This window comes from Sycon ciliatum, chromosome 2, assembly GCF_964019385.1.
Source record: "Sycon ciliatum chromosome 2, ocSycCili1.1, whole genome shotgun sequence".
NCBI classification, from domain to species: domain Eukaryota; kingdom Metazoa; phylum Porifera; class Calcarea; order Leucosolenida; family Sycettidae; genus Sycon; species Sycon ciliatum.
The window spans coordinates 7,541,506-7,559,673 of record NC_088644.1 but is presented as its reverse complement, the minus strand read 5'-3'; the positions used below and the strand labels follow the sequence as shown (position 1 = coordinate 7,559,673).

The window sequence follows — 18,168 nt, the reverse complement described above, 5'->3', positions numbered from 1 at the left end:
CTCTACGCTGTATCTGCTGGCCAAGATCCCCCTAAGCATCTCACACGTCCCTCGTGTTAGATGCAGCCGCGCGCTCACGTATCACTCTCAGCTGCATATGGTCGACCGCAAGAAAGTCGCTAGCTCCAAGACCCGGCTCATATCACACTCAATCGACCAGGTCAGTGACACAAAAACACGGTACTACATGTAGTACACGATATGTAAGGAAGAGCAGGGCTACATTATTGAGACGCATTATCGTTCCTTTGTTACCATAGGCAGTAATCCCTAACGCGAGTCACTCTCATGGCTTACGGTTAAGTGTCTTCTAAGGAAACCAGACACAATCAGTATGATTCCTTCCTTCTTTCCTTTCTTGAGCGCTGCCTGCAACTGTGCCAGGAAACTAACCTAGCCTGGGAAGGTTGCTGAACGGTTGTCAAGACTGTTCAGCAATGGTTCATTTTGCCCAAACGCAGTGTTGAAACGACCTGCATCGGCCTCTTCCTCCCTGTATCCATTTGGGACCCAGGCACGACTCGTATAGATGGCCCAAGGGATGGAATTCTTGCCTGACGGGTATCCATAAAACCGATCCAGTCAGAAAGTCTTAGCCAATAGCGCATAGGATCCTACGCCTAGGGCTTGTCGGTAGTGTCAGGGTCGTGGTATGCTAACCTACGCACATCATTGCACTGGCATTCTCTTCTCCTTCTATTCCTACCATGCTGCATAGCACCATGCTGGCGTTTTTAATTTTTTAATTTCTTTTAAACTTAAACTTCGGCCAGTATGACTACATGTGATACAGTATTCACTTTGTCTTGTGCCAGTTGTGGGTTAGACAAGGGAAAGGTGCCATACTGGGGTGTGAACCCACCTTTGGGCACCGGCAATACAGCTCACTTCACCCGTCTCTACTGACCCTGCTAGCTTCAAAGTGATCGCGGCGATTATGATCATATCGCGATTCTGTACCCAAATCTATGTGCACGTGTGCATAATGTACTTATGTAATAGGTGCAGCTCTCCAAGCTGATCTCTACGCCTTACAGAAACTCCTTTGTGTAAGTGTTCGCACAGTGCTGATGCAATGTGCATCGTACCCAAGTTCTGCAGCTGCATGGGGATTCTTCAAGGATGATGCGCTGCATGCAGGAATTACATGTACATGTATATTGCTAGATTGGCAGCATGAATCTAATGCTGGTTTTTAACCAGTGTTAGGTTATATCATGTACATGTATCTCCACACTTAGCGGGGACTTCACCGGGTTCATATGTGTGCAGATATACACTAGCCTTGTGTTCAAGTGTCCTAGTTACCATGGTTCCGGGCTGGCTATGAACCAGGAAGCCACACACCCGCGATAAATACCATGTATCGCCATTACATCCGATGATCGCGAGGTACTTGTACAACTATGCCGACTACCGAAGAATCTACAGTGCCGTCCGCCACGACTTGGCTGCCTTACCATGACACCCTTCCTCTCTCCTTTCTATTCATCTCACTCTCCATGTATCCCTTTCTCTCCCGCTCTCTCTATCTCTCTCTCTCTCTCTCTCTCTCTCTCTCTCTCTCTCTCTCTCTCTCTCTCTCTCTCTCTCTCTCTCTCTCTCTCTCTCTCTCTCTCTCTCTCTCTCTCTCTCTCTCTCTCTCTCTCTCTCTCTCTCTCTCTCTCTCTCTCTCTCTCTCTCTCTCTCTCTCTCTCTCTCTCTCTCTCTCTCTCTCTCTCTCTCTCTCTCTCTCTCTCTCTCTCTCTCTCTCTCTCTCTCTCTCCACACACATATAATTATTTTAAGATTGTCTACACAGTCAAGACTGATATTAGTAAATTGAATGTATCAGTGCTTAGTACATGTATATCCCACACACCAGCCAAGAAGACCGCGTGACAACACCTTAGTGTTTTGCCAGATCGCGTAGTGTGGTGTCTACTCAAATCACAACCACCATTTATTCAGCACCAAGATTCACACATGAGCAGAAATATACTTAGGAACGATAAGCCTCAGCATTTTATTTTAAGGTGTCTGATGATCACCTCAGCGTGAAACTTACAGGTACGAAAATTTCCAGTCTGTCCTCTCTCTCTCTCTTTCCTTCATGTGTATGCAGTGAAAATTGAGAATCTCGATGCAGCTCTGCAGTTCAGTTTGGTCAGAATAATTTATCCCACTCCTTATAGGCCTTAGCCAAGTAAGAATACATCATTTTACTTTTCATTTCAATGACCTCAAAATAGTAACCAGACCTAAACTAATATGGATGCTGGATTATGCCATCAAGCTGCTGATACTATCTGAAAAGATGGAACCTGCGACAATGGGACTGAGGTGAGTGTAACAAATACTGTTACCAAGTATGAACTGAGCAGTGTGGAGGTTCAGTGAGGAATAGTCAATATAGTGTTATAGATTAACGGATGAACCCAAAGCAGAGTGCATGAAGGGCGGCGACAGATCCACAGCGAGAAGATCATAGAGAAAGGTAGAGAAAGGTAGAGAAAGGTATAATCACGAATATGCTACACGAGTATAGTGCTTGTCTTCTACAAATGAATATTCAATTACACGTACATATACATTGTTATGTTCATGAAGCAGGTTGCTTGTTGCATTAGCGGTACCGACGCGACATTGTTCAATCCAATTTTGGTAAGCCCATTGACGTCATTTCCTTCTTCTGCCCAAAGGATTCAAATTGATTCTGGTGTTGGCATTAGCCCTGGCTGTCTGTCTGTCTGGCTTGCACGTGTCTCCCTGTAGCACGGTCATGGAGCCACCTTCAGAGCAGCACACCTGTTTCGTAGGGTTGTACACTGTGTCGCCATTGCAGCATGCCTCCGTACTGGAGCTCGTACTGATGGGCTGGCCGCCGCAGCACATTTCTGTCTGGGAATTCACCGCTCCGCAGCCACAGCACGTCGATGAGGCCTGTGCGCCCTGCGCGACTTTCACTGGACCTTTCTCACAGCAGATGTGATTCTCGGCCGGCGCCACGTAGCCGTGGCAGCAGATATCGAAGCCAGGCTCATAGATATACCGGCTTCCGCAGCACAGCTCTCCGCTAAACAGGTCATAGGCCTCCGGACCGCAGCAGGCTTGATCGGCTCTGGCACGCTCGTGCCCTCTACAGCACTTCTCTGTGAGATTGTTGATGACGTCTCCATTGCAGCACACAGATACACTAAATACAAAGAGGGACAGACACACAACGGCAACACAACGTTAATCACAACGTGTTCAGGGATTTCTGGTCTCCTCTGGCACAGAGCATCTCACTGAATCAATACCACCTGCTTCTGCCCATGCTGGTTCATTCAACGCGACTTTGCGCATCGTGCCAGTTCTGTATTGGTATTGAAGGGAAACCCCAAACTCAGTTTGGCCCAAAGGCCAGAGCCTATTGTGGAGGTTTCAACAGTGAAAATAGAATGTTTTAAAATCGTTAACGCTAACAACTACTACTAGTACATTCTATTCATCAGGCATTAGGTTAGGAGAGTTGTCATGGCACGAATGTGAGGAAAGGAATCTCATATCATGGCGGTGGCTGGAAGAAGGTACCTTTGGTGTTGATCGCGATATTCAAACCACTCAGGTTTAGCGTTATCGTGAACCTAATGTATTTGATATAGCTAGGATTTGTACAGAAAAAATCTTCCATACAAAGAGGATGTAATAGATGTAACGGTTTAGCTACTTCCCTTCTAGGCGATATAGCTAGGGTTTTACAGAAAAATCTTACATACTACTTTGAAGTGTTAGATGAAACGGTTTAGCTACTTCCCTTCTAGGCACAAGGCAAAACTCCAGTCAGATACAGTTATTAGGAGGGGAAGATCGTACTCTGATTAGATTGGGTTTAATCCCCATCATTGCCCCGGACTTACTGCGGAGGACCTGTCAACTGTTGAACTACACCCTGGCAGCAGATCTGGTCCATGGGATCATATTGTTCACCATTGGCACAATACGCGGTTCGGGCATATGGCACGGGGACGTAACGAACCTGGGGAGGCTGTTGTGCTAGACCATAACTACAACAGACGATCATACAGAGAGACACAGATAGCAACACCTTTGGACCTTCCATCTTCTTTTCGTAGCCGTCTCGATCTCTCTTGGTGAAGTATTCTCCCCACGAAAACGTATAAGAACGTCAACGTCCCTTGGTAGTGAGCGTGAAGAAGATGTTGAAACACCTTTTCAACTGGAGAGCGAACGAAATGAAATTTTAGGGATAGGAACGCACTCCTCGACCATCTTATATGCCTGGAAACTCTCCCGGAAAAGCCAACGTGGCATGTAGCTACATGTGTGTGGTGTGCTTATCTGCTTGGTGCAGCCTGGCTGGCTGAGCTGGGTACGGAAAACGCACAACGCTATAGCGAGCCGCAATGTACCTGTGTGTACTGCATGACGACTGTCTAAACGAAACTAACAGCAGTGTTGTAACGGTAGTTGGCCGAGACAGAGAACCAAGGAGGTAACATCGTTCTGGCAGCTCGAACATCATTCTCCGACGGCAAGCAAATGTTCCATCTCTAGCGCTGCGTATACGCGCTTGCCTGGAGCGTGCCTCCAGGACGGCTAGTGGAGACATGCAAAGAGACGTTCTGAACCAAAAGCAATACGGCTCCACATTGTGCACCAGTGTTCTAAATTTAGCATCGGAGGAACGCAATTGCGAGCAATTCGTTTCAAAAGTCTCACAGGAACTGGAGTGGCTCGTCAGTGGACGGACTCGGTCTCTCAGTTAACGTACACGGAGATAGTTTAGAGGAAGAGAAAACTAGAGGAGATGCGCCCAAGCCACCGTACATGCGTAGAGGGTCGATGTCTTCCCTCGTCAAGGGTCGGTGGTTACCTCTACGCATTTGCCCCCTCCTCCGCTCTTCTGGGACTTGCCTGAATCTTAATACTAACTTGTCTTAGCATGGCCATGGCGGGGGAGTTCCTGTAACCCGGAGGGCATGGAATACACCTAGACACCACACCGGCAGTCTGAGAAAACAACATGAAATGATCACCTAAGCATTATGTTAGGGCATGATCGAAACATGAATTTCGCGTACCCGAATTCTAGTTAAAATTCGAATACAGTGTGACTGCTTTGGGACGACTACACCGTAGCTTAGTGGTTGAGTATCGCTGGTCCAAAACGAGGGTGTCTGGTTCCAGTCGAGCTGATGGTAGTCAATTGTTTTGGACTTTTTCCGTTTTAACTCCCTCAAACTTATGACTTAGTTATGAGTACCTACATGTATACATGTACTTTGGAGTATTGTACAATGGTACTGTACATTGTCATCACAATATGCATGGAATGAACCCCATCAGCATGCCTTATGATGCCATATTGTTAACCATGCTTTCAAATATACTTGTAAACTGTGTCCGATGAGCAAGGTTCAAGGCGTTTTTCACTGTTCGTGGTATGGTATCTCGAAAGTTGTAAACGAGGAGTACTGGTGGTCTCCAATGCTCCCAGGCTGTTGAATAACCCTCTTATACGGGCAATCACAGAACATGATATTACTGGCCTGACACAACAACTAAAGCAAAAGCAAAACAAAAACAAAAACAAACAAACAATTTAAACTTAGTAGCAGTGGTGAGACTTCCTGCAGCTTCAAACAATTTAAAAGAAAAAGAAAATGAAACTTTACAATCTGCACACAATGACAACTCCATTCATGATAGTCTCTGTCAGATCAGGCTGTCAGCATCAAGATAACTGTGGTATCTCTCACTGCACAATGTCATGTACTCCTGTCTGATAGGTTTGTTATGCTCGTGTTGTAGTCCTCTATGTTACGGTCTCCTTTTCTTATCGCGGTGTTGACGACAAAAGCAAAGTATCGCAAATGTAGAAACCTACAATGTACACTGTTCCACCACACAGTATGCTTTCTTTCAATCCGAGTGTATAAAAGAAAATTGAAAAATTCACGGTTCGCGTTAGACTTTCGCATCCGTAGGGACGCCACCTCCCTCTGTGTATCAAGGCGCAGATGCAGCTCCTAAAGCGGTGGAAGGTGAGTAGATCAGACCCACCACAAAGTGGCCAAACACCGAAAATCCCATTCGCAATCCGAGTGAACACTAGTATGGGAAACACCTTCTACAAGTGTACAAGTTGGTGAAGCAGCTTGAGTGTACTAGTGGTACCTGAAAGCAATTTGCGCTGGCTCGATCCAGAGGTACAATGGAATACGAGTGTACATGTATGTATAGTGTAGGGCGTGATGAACTTCGTTTGATAACAAAGAAGAATCAGTCCATTGCGGCATCACCAGAATGTTCTCTTTCTTGCCCACCTGCAGCAAGAAGACTCGATCGCCGCCAGACGTGTGTTTGCTGGCCGCTGCAAGACCCTGGTATGGAGGCGAGGCACGCATGTACACAGGCGGATGTCGGCAAGCAAAGGTTCACCTGCGATGTTGTATCCAACGACGTGACGGAACATGGTCTATTGTGACCCCCCACTGACGTCACGAGTCCTCACTACGTCTGACACGTGACATCATGCTTTGTATGTGATCAGCTGGAACATCCGTGGCAATGACGACTAGGGCACAGCAGTGCTATTGCCAGTATTACCAGTATTTGGCATTGCAGCCAAGTTGCCAAGCTACATCATGCATATAGCTTATTGTAGGTTGGTCCTGAGTCGAAATACCATCCTCAATACGCTACCAGCTGACCCTTTCCTAATGAAACTGGACTAACCACTCGTATGTAATTGTTGTAAAGACATGTACCATTATGTAGCGTTGTCAAGAAGTCAAGCATCCGTGGTGGGGATAAGTAGATTGCTGTCACTCAGCACACCTGATCTTGGTGTGGAATAGCAGAGCGCCAAACGTGAGCTACTCGAAGATCGGTGATACACCAAGCAGGGTACAAAATAGCATTGTGAGGGCTTGACGAAGACCAACTACTGTCACATATATGTCCAGCAATGTGTACATCACTAGACTGGGGAGTAGCGTGTTAGTGGTCACCAGTGACCTTGCTGGAAGAACAGGCTGGAATCGGCAGATCGACATTCGCACCATGCAGGGCCGAGATAGATAGCATTGGAAATGCTCAGTAAAGAACCACTAACATACATCACTTGAGTAATTTGTAGTGCGAGTGATCAACGTGGACCTTGCTTGAGGAGTACCGACGAGTAGCTGGTTGGCCTTCAGACAGACACGGAAGACACTTCACGACAGAAGGGATGTGGTTACCTCCTTATCCACTACCGACGTTCTCCACAATACACAGGAAAACTGGAGAGAATGACGGGCGACCTGACAATTATCAACCATTGAATGCGTAAAGGTCTACGCACGTATGGGTCCGCTTTTAAAAGGTTAATGAGTGAATACCACGGAAATAGAGGGGTTGTCAGGTGAAAAATGAACTTCTTCCATTCAACATGCAGTTGTATAGTCATGTTCACAACCGGTTTAACTTCATTTCGAACTGAAAAGATACTACGAGCGAACAACCGGTGTTCTCCCATTACAACTTTCTTGTTGAACATGGCTATAGGACTTAGTAGTATAGAAGTTGCGCAGACAATCTATAAATGGTCCGTCTGTACATGTATGTCGTCTGTCAACACGAAACATGCAGTGTGGAGCATCCGTGCGCGCTAACGACAAAGACCAAAGACTACGAGCTATGATAATATGATTGGGTGCGATTCCATCATCCGTTTTCTCCTTTATGGCATCATCCGACATGTGATGTATTTTGAGAACTGAAAACAATGTCTGCACGGCGATTTGGTTGTCACCAAGGAACTTCAAATTGCCATTGTGTACGATCGTCCCATTGAGTCATACCACCGGATTGTACCAAATTGAGCGGCACCAAACTGAGAAAGAGAACGAGCTCACCAGAGAATGTACCATGCTAGTATTCACCTGTCTTTCGCTTCATCATTCAAGCGATATCAGGAAACGCCCTCGACAAGTGAAGAGCATTATTTTAGGGAATCCTTTTTTGTCAAATTAAAAATATATAACATACACAATACAATAATGCACTATACTTGGCATTTGGCTGCAGTCAAAACAACATCGCTTGAATTCACTTACTTTTCTGACCGAAATACCTGCAGAATATTCGAATGTTCATTCCTAATCATCTAAGCTTGAGAGCGCACAGCAACTCTGCAGAAAGCCTCATCTACATGTATTCAAGTCTGGGGGCCCATCATTCACCTCGAATAAAAGTAGTGCAGTTTTGGTTTGTAGGGTGCCTGTCAACCGTCAAGGAATACAAAGAGTCTCTACCATCTAGTTCATTACCTAAATTCTGAAAACGTATATCACCGCAGGAGACCTTACTCTTCCAAGTCCTTCCATTTGTGTCTATCTTCGGATCCGCGGGTCATCGTTAGCAAGTGGAATGTATATTTCCGGCCGCTATTGTGCCCAATACAATGCCCATGCTCTCATTGACACCCACTATCACTATCAGCGTAAATTTGACGACAGCAGCAAGGCAAGGAGGCTGTGAGTGTGAGCTCTGTTGAATGTAACATATTGCTATGTTTTCAACGCTCTCCAGTATTTGTTCCGTGATCCACCCTTTGAAACGCACACTTTGGAAGTTGGAGGTGATAGAGTATTAGTTCTTTGCTCAAAAAACCGATACGTCTCGTAATTGGACGAGTCCTACATTCTTGAGATCGTCTACTGTGTTTTTAAAATCAGCAGACTCCAATGTATCGGAAATCAATATTAGAATCATGGTAAATATAATATTTAATAAGGCAGGAGGTTAAGCATGTGACTCCGGATTCACATAGCCAAGGCTAACATTTTACAGTAAGTTAGGTAATACTGGTAAAGATGAAGATTCTCATTTTCATTATAATTATGTGCACGTAGAAATAAAACCATTAACTGCGTTCTGAGTGGAGGTAGGATAACCGAAGGCGAAGAGCGGGTTTAAATTATTAGCGCGCACACCCACACACACACGCACAAACGAACAAGACATACACACACACACACACGATTTGTGCCATGTTGCCAGCTAACACAAGTGACCTGCTTTCACTTGTCATTCCGGTGTGCGTGTGTGTTGTGACAAACAAGACAAAACGGTAAGGAGACGATCTGTGCCACTGCTTCCAGCACATTTACACTGCATAATGGTTGGTCATCGATTCTCCCCTCAGTGCCATAGCACTCGGCACTGGCTGGTTCTCGACGCACTTCTTCACAAGCTTTAGATCACGTCTTTACTTCTTTCCGGCGAAGAATTCACCTGGGTAAACAACCGGTGGTGCAGTGGTGGTGGTTGGTCCGACTCTAGCTGCGCTGTTGCCTGCTTGGCTGGTAGCTGCAGCTGCGAACTCGCTTGTAGCTCCAGCAGCGGCAGCAGCGTTGTTGGCTGGCTCTGTTGTTCCCTCTACCACTGCCGGCGCAGTCGTTGCTTCCGCATTCTGAGTGGTTCTACCAGAGAGACCTCGAGCGGCCTCTGTAGATGCTTTGGTGGGTTCAATTCCTGCTCTGTTTGGCATGGGTAGTGTACCAGGCTGGGAAGGTTGAACTCTGGGTTTCCCGGGCAGTGCGCCAGGCAGGGAAGGTTGAGCGCTGGGTTTCCCGGGCAGTGCGCCAGGCAGGGACGGTTGAGCGCTGGGTTTTCCTGGCAGTGTGCCAGGCAGGGAAGGTTGAGCGCTGGGTTTTCCTGGCAGGACAAGACCGGGATATTTGGGCATTGAGGGCAGAGGGCGGCCTATCACTGGTGTAGGGCTGGTCTTGGGTTTAGTTTGGGCTGGCCGCGTCCTGGGTGCTCCAGGTCTGGGTGGTAGACCGACAGGGCGCGCCTGAGGACGACCAGCACGACCTGGGAGAGCCACACGGCCTGCAGGTGCGGATGGTTTGGTTGTTGGTTTGGCTTGGGCTGGCTTTGTTGTTGGTGAGACTCCGGGCAGCTGCATCCCTGGCATCTGAATCAGTTGCCATGGTATCTGACCAGGCTGAACCTGTCCGCCCTGGATCATCTTCATAATGAACGCTCGCAGCTGTTCCATGGCCGCTGCCTGTCCCTGCGCCACATTACCACCACCTGATGTCTGACTGTTGCCGGGAGCCGCAGGTGCTGCAGGTGCTGCTGGGGTAGGGCGACCAGGCTGGGCAGGGGAAGCGGGACGTGCCACTGGCTTGGCCGCGGCTGGAGGTGCAGGGCGTGCCTGTGCGGATGAGGAGCAGGTGGCGCCGGTCTTCACGGACATCTTCCCACCTGCACCTGGGCAGCAAGATTGCGTCTGTGGATTATAAACAGCGTTTCCATTGCAGCATCGCTGTGTGGGGGATGCTCTATCCACTGGCTGACCATTGCAACAATCTTGTGTGGCAGTATTGACTGCTTGGCCATTACGACCACAGCACTGCATACTGCCTGGCGCGCCAGCCCATGTAGCGACTGGTCTGTTGTTACAGCAGATATGCGTCCAGCTTGAGTACACGCCACTGCCGCAGCAGATCTCCTGATGTGGCTCATAGATCTGGATATTATTGCAGCAGGCCTCCTGGTTATGTAGATCATACGCGTCGGGCCCGCAGCATGCCTGGAAGGCCTGTGCACGCTCCACGCCCATGCAGCATTTCTCAGTTCTGTTGTCGATTACCTCATTTTCGCAACATTGAGCAAACCTAATAGCAGAAAAGGAAATGAACAAGAGAGAGAGAGAGAGAGAGAGAGAGAGAGAGAGAGAGAGAGAGAGAGAGAGAGAGAGAGAGAGAGAGAGAGAGAGAGATAGAGAGAGATAGAGATAGAGAGAGAGAGAGAGAGAGAGAGAGAGAGAGAGAGAGAGAGAGAGAGAGAGAGAGAAAAAGAGAGAGAGAGTAAGTCACATTGTAAAGACAGTTTTAAAAGTCTAAAACAATGAGGACTGTTACATCTACAATAGCACATGTAGCCCACACTGGGCTATGGTTGTGCTGCACACATGGAGTGGATCGGCCAAGAGGGCGTCCTGGAATGGTGGTGTTCACTGATGCTTGCAAAGTGGCTGACGTACATATAGGTGCTCGTACATGTTTTGTCTTCACAACTAATGGTGGGCAAAGTATTGAGTTCATGCTGATGACCATTGGCCTCCATGGTACAGCCTCACACGCTTGGGTTATGTTAAAAAATGAGAGGGACACAATGACATACCTGTACATGCACAAACAGGGTAGTTGCAAATTGAAAAAAAAGGTTTATACGACTCCATGGGTAGAAGTACAATGTAGAAGAGGGAAGACCAACATTCTTATACGAACTGAAGAGTCTTCAGATGTGTACATGTATGTGGCTCAGCTCTATTTCACATTGCAACCGTCATAGTAGGTGGCTAGACATGAGCACTTGGGAGTCCGTACACTTTCAATCGTCGCTTATTTGTAGCATATTCATAGGTTGAGGGAATGAAAAAGGGAAACGTCTGAAGAAAAAATTGACTGTCACCACCAGGACTCGAACCAGGGACCTTCGCTTGAGGCCAGCGACGCTCTGCCCATGCAGCTATGTTTATATCATAATTGTAATTGTCCGATTTGGCGTTCGACTCTGACTTATGTATTATTCAGAGTATCCGGAGGATTGTCTACTTCGTTGTCTACTTACATGACTGTACATGTACAGGTAGTAGTGTCTCATTGCTTTGTTTGCATGAGAAAATCGGTAAATATTCGTTGGCTGCAGTGGTGCATCCGAATACTAAAGTGAAGGAAGCACCCAGTGAAGTCCCATCACTACCGCAGTGAACGGCACTCTAAGTTCTTATCAGCTGTCATCCCTTTAGGACTAGATAAGGGAGAGAAACGTTCGTGTCAATACTACGAGTACATGTATGTGCACCGTATGTAAAGTAAAGGTTGCACTTCACCATTACCACCCACTTGCGATGTGGATTGTAGCAGCGGGTAATGACAATTTCGCACGTAATCATTGTTAACATGCAGTCATGTTCTACACACCTCCAGCAGTCAAGGTAACTGATAACTGTACTACTTTCACAGTCTTCTATTCACTTCTTTAGACTCCGACCTGTAAGGGACTGGGCTACTGTCTGATGCTATGGATAGCACGACACTGTGGAGACTGACAGTGCGGCGTCCTGCAATCGTGCACGCTAGCTGTCACAAACCAATAATTGTAATCAGGTTGACCAGTGCATGGGAATTGCCAGGTAGCCAATTATGTCGATGAATTATTTAACCCCGGCCTACATTTCACTTTCCAGTAACTCAGTACTGTACATCTCCGTACGTGTGTCGATTCACAGTCACTGCTGCGTGTGACACTTGGATTCTGACCTGCGCCCCCACCACCGCGTTTCCTGCACGACCAGTGTGAGTGATGACCGCCAAGGCCCGGTGTCAGCTCGAGAGAGGCAATGTGGTGTGTAAAGTGCGCCTGTGGACGTGCGACTAAATGCGCTATCCGGCAGAAGTAAATTTAACTCCTCTCCACGCCACCAAGAATGTCACGCGAGCAGCTGTCGTGCTTTGGGAGCTGGAGAGGAGTGAGGCCTCTGACCTTCCACTTGAATCGGCGTACATGGTTGAGAAATGCATGATCGTACTAGTACATGATTGTACACGGCTCTACAGATGCGTGGGATCCCGATCATCTCTGCTACAAATCTATAATTGACTTAATTTGGTGCGCTACACGCACATACCCCGTAGCATCCGGAAGCGGGAATTAGCGCATACCTGGACACCATCGACATTTGCCAGGTAATGCACTGCTGTCGGTGGCGAGACTTCTTCCTGAGAGTCTGCGCAATCTAACCATTGCCGCAAGCAATCATTCTGACACGCGCCGTCTACCGAAATTCCCCATAGGGTTACTTTTAAACTGCTTCATCCAGGTCCAATGACAATCAAGGATCACTAAACGACGGAGTGCTCGCGATTTACGTCTACCGTATGTGTTTAGCAATTGCCATCATTGCTATTATTTTGACGGTGTGCTCGTACTGGCGTATTCGGGTCAACCCTTCACTCACTGCTCAATCGGGGATGTGCAGCCAGGTGCAGGCGCATGTCTTGGTCAGATAGCGTGGATTCGGTGTTTTCTACATGATCGTGATTACACTGTGATACACAGTGCTTGAGGCCTGACAACGACACTAGAATGTATCGCACAATGACATGCATTTTAGACAATGCGAAGGTTACCAGCTACATAATGGCAATAGGGTTGTCATACAAAGACGTACTAGTATTGGGGAATCTTTCCTTGCATACATACATGATGGTATTCAATTGTGTAGAAAAACTACCTGAGTAGTTCTACTTGTGGTGAGCGTGTGAATGACTTACTGAGGTGGCGAAATAATCGGGCGAACTTCGCCTTGGCAGCACATCTGCGTTCCGGGGAAAAAGAACTCTCCGGGAGCGCAGTATCGCATTCCCGATGGCGGCATGCCAGGGTTATACTGGCCCGGGAACTGCTGCTGCTGCTGTCCTGCACCACCACCGCCTGGGTTGCCCGGGAACTGCTGCTGACCTGCACCTCCTCCACCACCTGGGGTGTACTGTGCTGGGTTGTGGGGTAACTGCGCTTGTCCAGCCGCTCGCTCGATTTTAGAAGCAAAGAAGGCCACCATGGCCAAGCACAGCGGGAACAACATCCTACCGACAGCCATTGTTGCAGGTTCTGCTATGCTGTATGTTGAAGCTAGTCGAAAAAGACTGTTGTCCAGAAAAGGGTCAAAGCTCCTGTCAACGCAGACCAGAAGTAATTTGCTGCAAGTCGCTCTCAAATCAGTCAAATAAACTGGCGTGTCCACAAGGACGCTTGTGAATATTAAAGTGAGAGGTCTTCTGCTCAATGTCTGAAGTTGACGTTGCCTATTTATTGTTGAGGGCGCCCGAACATCGTCACAAGGCTGCCCGTAACCAGGTGGCGCTACTCAGAGTGTGTGTGTGTGTGTGTGTGTGTGTGTGTGTGTGTGTGTGTGTGTGTGTGTGTGTGTGTGTGTGTGTGTGTGATGCGCCCTTGTCGTAACTGGGATTCCTACGCAGCTTCCCCGGCGTCGTGGCTATCTCGACCGGCGTCGCTGCTAAGCTTTTGAGGCTTGCCCTCACCACGACTGACATGCGTCCAGGTAAGCCACAACACCAGCAGTGAAGACCACACTATGAGAAAGTGGTAAATGTATATCTGGTCTCTCGTGTGCACGTGTGGGACTGCTTAGATGCCCGCTGTAAGGCTGCAACAGATATGCCACAAGTGCAAAACTGCCCACTGTGCACGGGGATGCTACCAGTATTCATGCTACAGGCTATCAGCGATTCAAAGTAGGCCTTTCCGCCGGTCTGTGCCCCTAGCTGCAGCAGAATGTCTGATAATAGTAGTATTAGTACACTGTACATAAGCACAGGTGGTTTGGCATCAGGCTCAGCCAATTCACACATGGACACATCTACTGAACACTGGAGAAGATGGCCGATATATCATTGCACCTGTGTCCATATCGGCGCCCCGTCCCTCCCAGGATCCACTATGCCCTCTGCTCCGATTGCCTATATCATACTAATCTCGTGGCGGGCAATCCGCGCGGCCAGCGCTATGACGTTGACGCGCCGTCGGCTCCTCCAGACCGACCTTGGGTCTTGGAAACGAATGGCCAGGATGTGTGCTTGAACTGGTTGGAATCACCCCATGGAACCAACAGGCCGCGCAGGATGGGGTAGTCACAACATCCTCACACACTATACCCTCGAAATATTGGTTGAATAAACCATCCTCGAATACGCATGGGATCGTGCAACAACATGAACGTTGTTCCTGCCTTCTAGGCAAGTCCCGTGAAAGAATTGCTATACTCATATATGGTTGAACAGAGACTACTGTGATAAAGCTTTCCCGTGTGTCCCATTATCACGACTGTCTAGTGTGTTAAGACGCTATGCCCTGCTATAGAAGACGTCGAGATGTTCCGAACTGGTCTCCTGACAATCTCACGTTCTTTTTCAAGGCGAGGTATTACAGCTGAGTCAGCGATGCACCCTGACATACATCTAGCAAAAGGTTTGTTTTTGAAAGCAGCGGCAGCCGTCATGTGTGAAGACTCTCACAAGCGTCAACCGTCACAGCGTATTGCTAACGTTTAGACATACACCCCGAATTATCTTGCATACGCGTCACCAACGACCTCCATTATCGCGTGGACCTACATATTAGTGCGGACAAATCGGCTTGGCGTCCATCGCACGCCAAACGGGGCAGTGGGATCATGTCACTGGTAGCTGGTTTAGGAGCTGGGAAAACAACCACAGCTGACAGTCGCGCCACCTCCATAGCAAGGTTTCATTCCAGACCACGAAGTTTTCAATGGTGTTTTCAACCACTGCGGTATGAACGTCCAAGCAAATGTTAAGCGAAACAATCATCGCACCTGTGAATCGCTCTGTGACGCTTTGAATGCCATCCTATACTATTCGAGTGTCCTGGGACAATCGAACGTTGAAATTATGCATTAACATCGATTAGCAGCTGCGGGTACCAGTTGTGCTCTGTTCAGATAAGTGACAGATAAGTCAGGATAGTTATGCGCATTGCTGATGTGCTATGTGTCGCGCCAGTAACTAGCAGTGTCGAGCAACGCTATCGTCGGGTTTCAACAGCTGTTAGTCGCTGATTTAGAATTATGTATAATGCCATGCAGAGCCGTATGTGTACATGTGTATAGGTAATGTATGCCATGTACGTGCCAGCCTGCACGCTGCATTACTCCGAAGTAAATGTTAGGTACGTATTGCCTGCCTTCACCTCACCCCCCCCCCCCGCCAATAATCCTTGTTGCCAACTTCAATAGGTCCGTCAAATAGTAGTAGTAGGTTTTATATTTGACCCGACGAGACCACACGACGCTTGCAAATCACGCTTGCAGATCACGCTTGCAGGCTGGTCAACTGTATGTGCTGTGATCTGCAAGCGTTTCGTGTGTTCTCGTCGGGTGAAATGAAAAACCTACTACACTGTACTGATCCTTGTATCGAGTAAAGTAATAATATAGTTGTGATGGTGAGATGCAAACGATGAGATTGTGTAGTATATCATGTGTACACAAGAGAAGGTACCTACGGCTACCAATGGTCCGTGGAGAAAGGGAGAACTCCAGGCGTGCCACGCCGATCGCTCAACCACGGCTAGGCCTTAGCCACACAATCTTAGTACACAATCGTTGAAGCACACCGTGTTTTTGCAAGCCCTGCAAACCTGCAATGCTCACAGTCTTTATCGTCACAGCGTTCCCAATCTGATTTATGTCTGCCTGGGAACGCATATATATTTTAGGATAGCGATTGGCTTGCGAAGCAAAACACCTGTTAGTCGTATCGTTGAACAAATTGCTGTGCGTTTTAGTCATTGCCGTGTCCAGTACATTACAGTCAGAGTGATGGGAACGCTTTTGTTAGTCCACACTACACGGTTGTAGTGGAGAAAGATGCATATGTAGACATGTCAAGAACTGCGTGCCTCCAATCTCCATCGCTATTACCTGTGCGTATCGTTGATGTAGCAACCATGTTATCCTGCAGTACGCAGGTGGTGTCAGGGCCTTCCAATATGATTAAAGCTGATGTTAGGAGACATGTTCAGTGGACTATCAGTGTCCACAGCTTGCTAGTGTCCCCCTGCGCGGCAATACGTCATTACGACAGACTCGCTGCGATATCCATCACCTGGGCTAGACCTAAATCGGTTGCGAGGATCTAGGAGCCAGATTCAGAAGACGATGATCTTATGCGATGGCACAGAGTACAGGCTACCGCACAGCTTGCCTTGGGTAGCGCGTTCTCAGCTGACGGTGCTGCATACTTCTTAGTCTACCGTGCAAAGATCATGCAAAGAAATTGTGAACTCGGATAACTGGTTTGGAGGCTGGAACCACCAGCAGTCATGGAGCTGCTAACTTCGTGGTCGTATCGCCGTCCTTCGGGAAGAGAGTTACGCACACGCCCATATACCTCATGCATAGGGGCCCCAGTCACGTGACCGTCTTCTATAAAAGACAAAAAAGGTAATGGGTACAAGCAAAGCTCATATTGCCCATCGCCTGAACATCATTGTACATGTACGAGAATGTGTTATATACAGGTGAAAAAGTAAGTTATGTTCGCACATCCGCGTTACCACCGGCAATACAATTGTGTTGAGAAACACAACCAGCGTAGAGAAGTTTCGCTCGTGCCAGACCACCACTATCCCTGATTATACCAGGGTGGCAGATGCAGCGCCTAACGCCGCGATGGTGAGGTGGTAAGTCTCACAACCAATGTCCGACAAGGGGGCGAACCTCGTTAGCTGCATCCATGTTACCCTCACTCCGAGTAGTGAGGTATAGGTAAGGGAACATGAAGCATTGTTTCCATAACTCGGAGTTTCACGCGTTGCCTGTACCGCTCAGTACCTAGGTGCATCGAGCACTATCTCGAGCTACCGCAACTCGCCACCAGTGTGTGTTGTATAATGTCTTCTGCTGATTATACCCTGCTCACTTCTCGTCTCAACACTCCAGTGCCACTTTCCAGGACCTATCTTCATTTCGTGTGCTGGTAACAACGTGAAGAGAAGAGAGTTATTTATCGTCACTCAGGTCTTCTGCGGTTGTATACCCCAGCAGATATCCACGCTCCATGTGTTCCGCCATCACCAGCGGCACCCATATTAGTAGTTTTGGCTAAGGCTTGACACAGTACCACCATGAAGAAACCATGTTTGATAGAGTGAGGCAAAGGTATCCTCCGAAGGTTGAATGCCACTTGTGTGTAGTGTTAAATGCATGGTCTTGGCCACGTGGTCGCAGTGCCATTTTAAATGTTAGTGCTTTACTCTTGCATGCTAAGGCGTGCGTGGAGGCAACGGTAACAACTATGGGTTGCAGCCTACGAAAGATGCGAGTGCCCGCCATGGAATGTTGCCACCAAGTACCAGTTTGTATCAATACAGTTAGATACGATCGAAGTGCAATGAGATCAAGCTTTAAAAGGACCTACCTGAAATGCGCAATGGCGTGTTAAAATTCACATGAAACTCCCGTCCTGCGTGAAGATGAAAGCGTTCATCAGTGCTACTTGCACACTGCAGGACACTGGTGCCAATGTGTTGGTGATGGTTCGACTGGTAACAGGAAGCGAAGGATCAGGATGCAACGTC

At 47.9% G+C, this 18,168-nt stretch overlaps 1 protein-coding gene and 1 long non-coding RNA gene across 2 annotated transcripts; both read right to left on the bottom strand.

The window, feature by feature from the left end:
- Positions 1 to 2,186: 2,186 nt before the first annotated feature.
- Positions 2,187 to 4,218, bottom strand: LOC135808486 (uncharacterized). Its single transcript, XR_010552083.1, has 2 exons — positions 3,882 to 4,218; positions 2,187 to 3,175 (listed from the first exon to the last, which is right to left on the bottom strand). It is a non-coding gene; the product is annotated as an uncharacterized LOC135808486 (long non-coding RNA).
- A 4,387-nt stretch (positions 4,219 to 8,605) lies between these two features.
- On the bottom strand, positions 8,606 to 13,841 carry LOC135808485 (calcium-binding protein P-like). Its single transcript, XM_065321683.1, has 2 exons — positions 13,323 to 13,841; positions 8,606 to 10,658 (listed from the first exon to the last, which is right to left on the bottom strand). The coding sequence occupies exons 1-2, from the start codon at positions 13,646 to 13,648 to the stop codon at positions 9,242 to 9,244; spliced, it is 1,743 nt and encodes a 580-aa protein (XP_065177755.1). The 5' UTR covers positions 13,649 to 13,841; the 3' UTR covers positions 8,606 to 9,241.
- Positions 13,842 to 18,168: the final 4,327 nt, after the last annotated feature.

What these genes read in the sequence shown, in the direction of transcription:
- LOC135808485 (XM_065321683.1), bottom strand. Translation starts at nt 13,648, where the DNA reads ATGGCTGTCGGTAGGATGTTGTTCCCGCTGTGCTTGGCCATGGTGGCC. An exon ending in CCGATTATTTCGCCACCTCA is followed by an intron (nt 10,659 to 13,322) that starts GTAAGTCATTCA and finishes TTCTGCTATTAG; the next exon opens with GTTTGCTCAATGTTGCGAAA.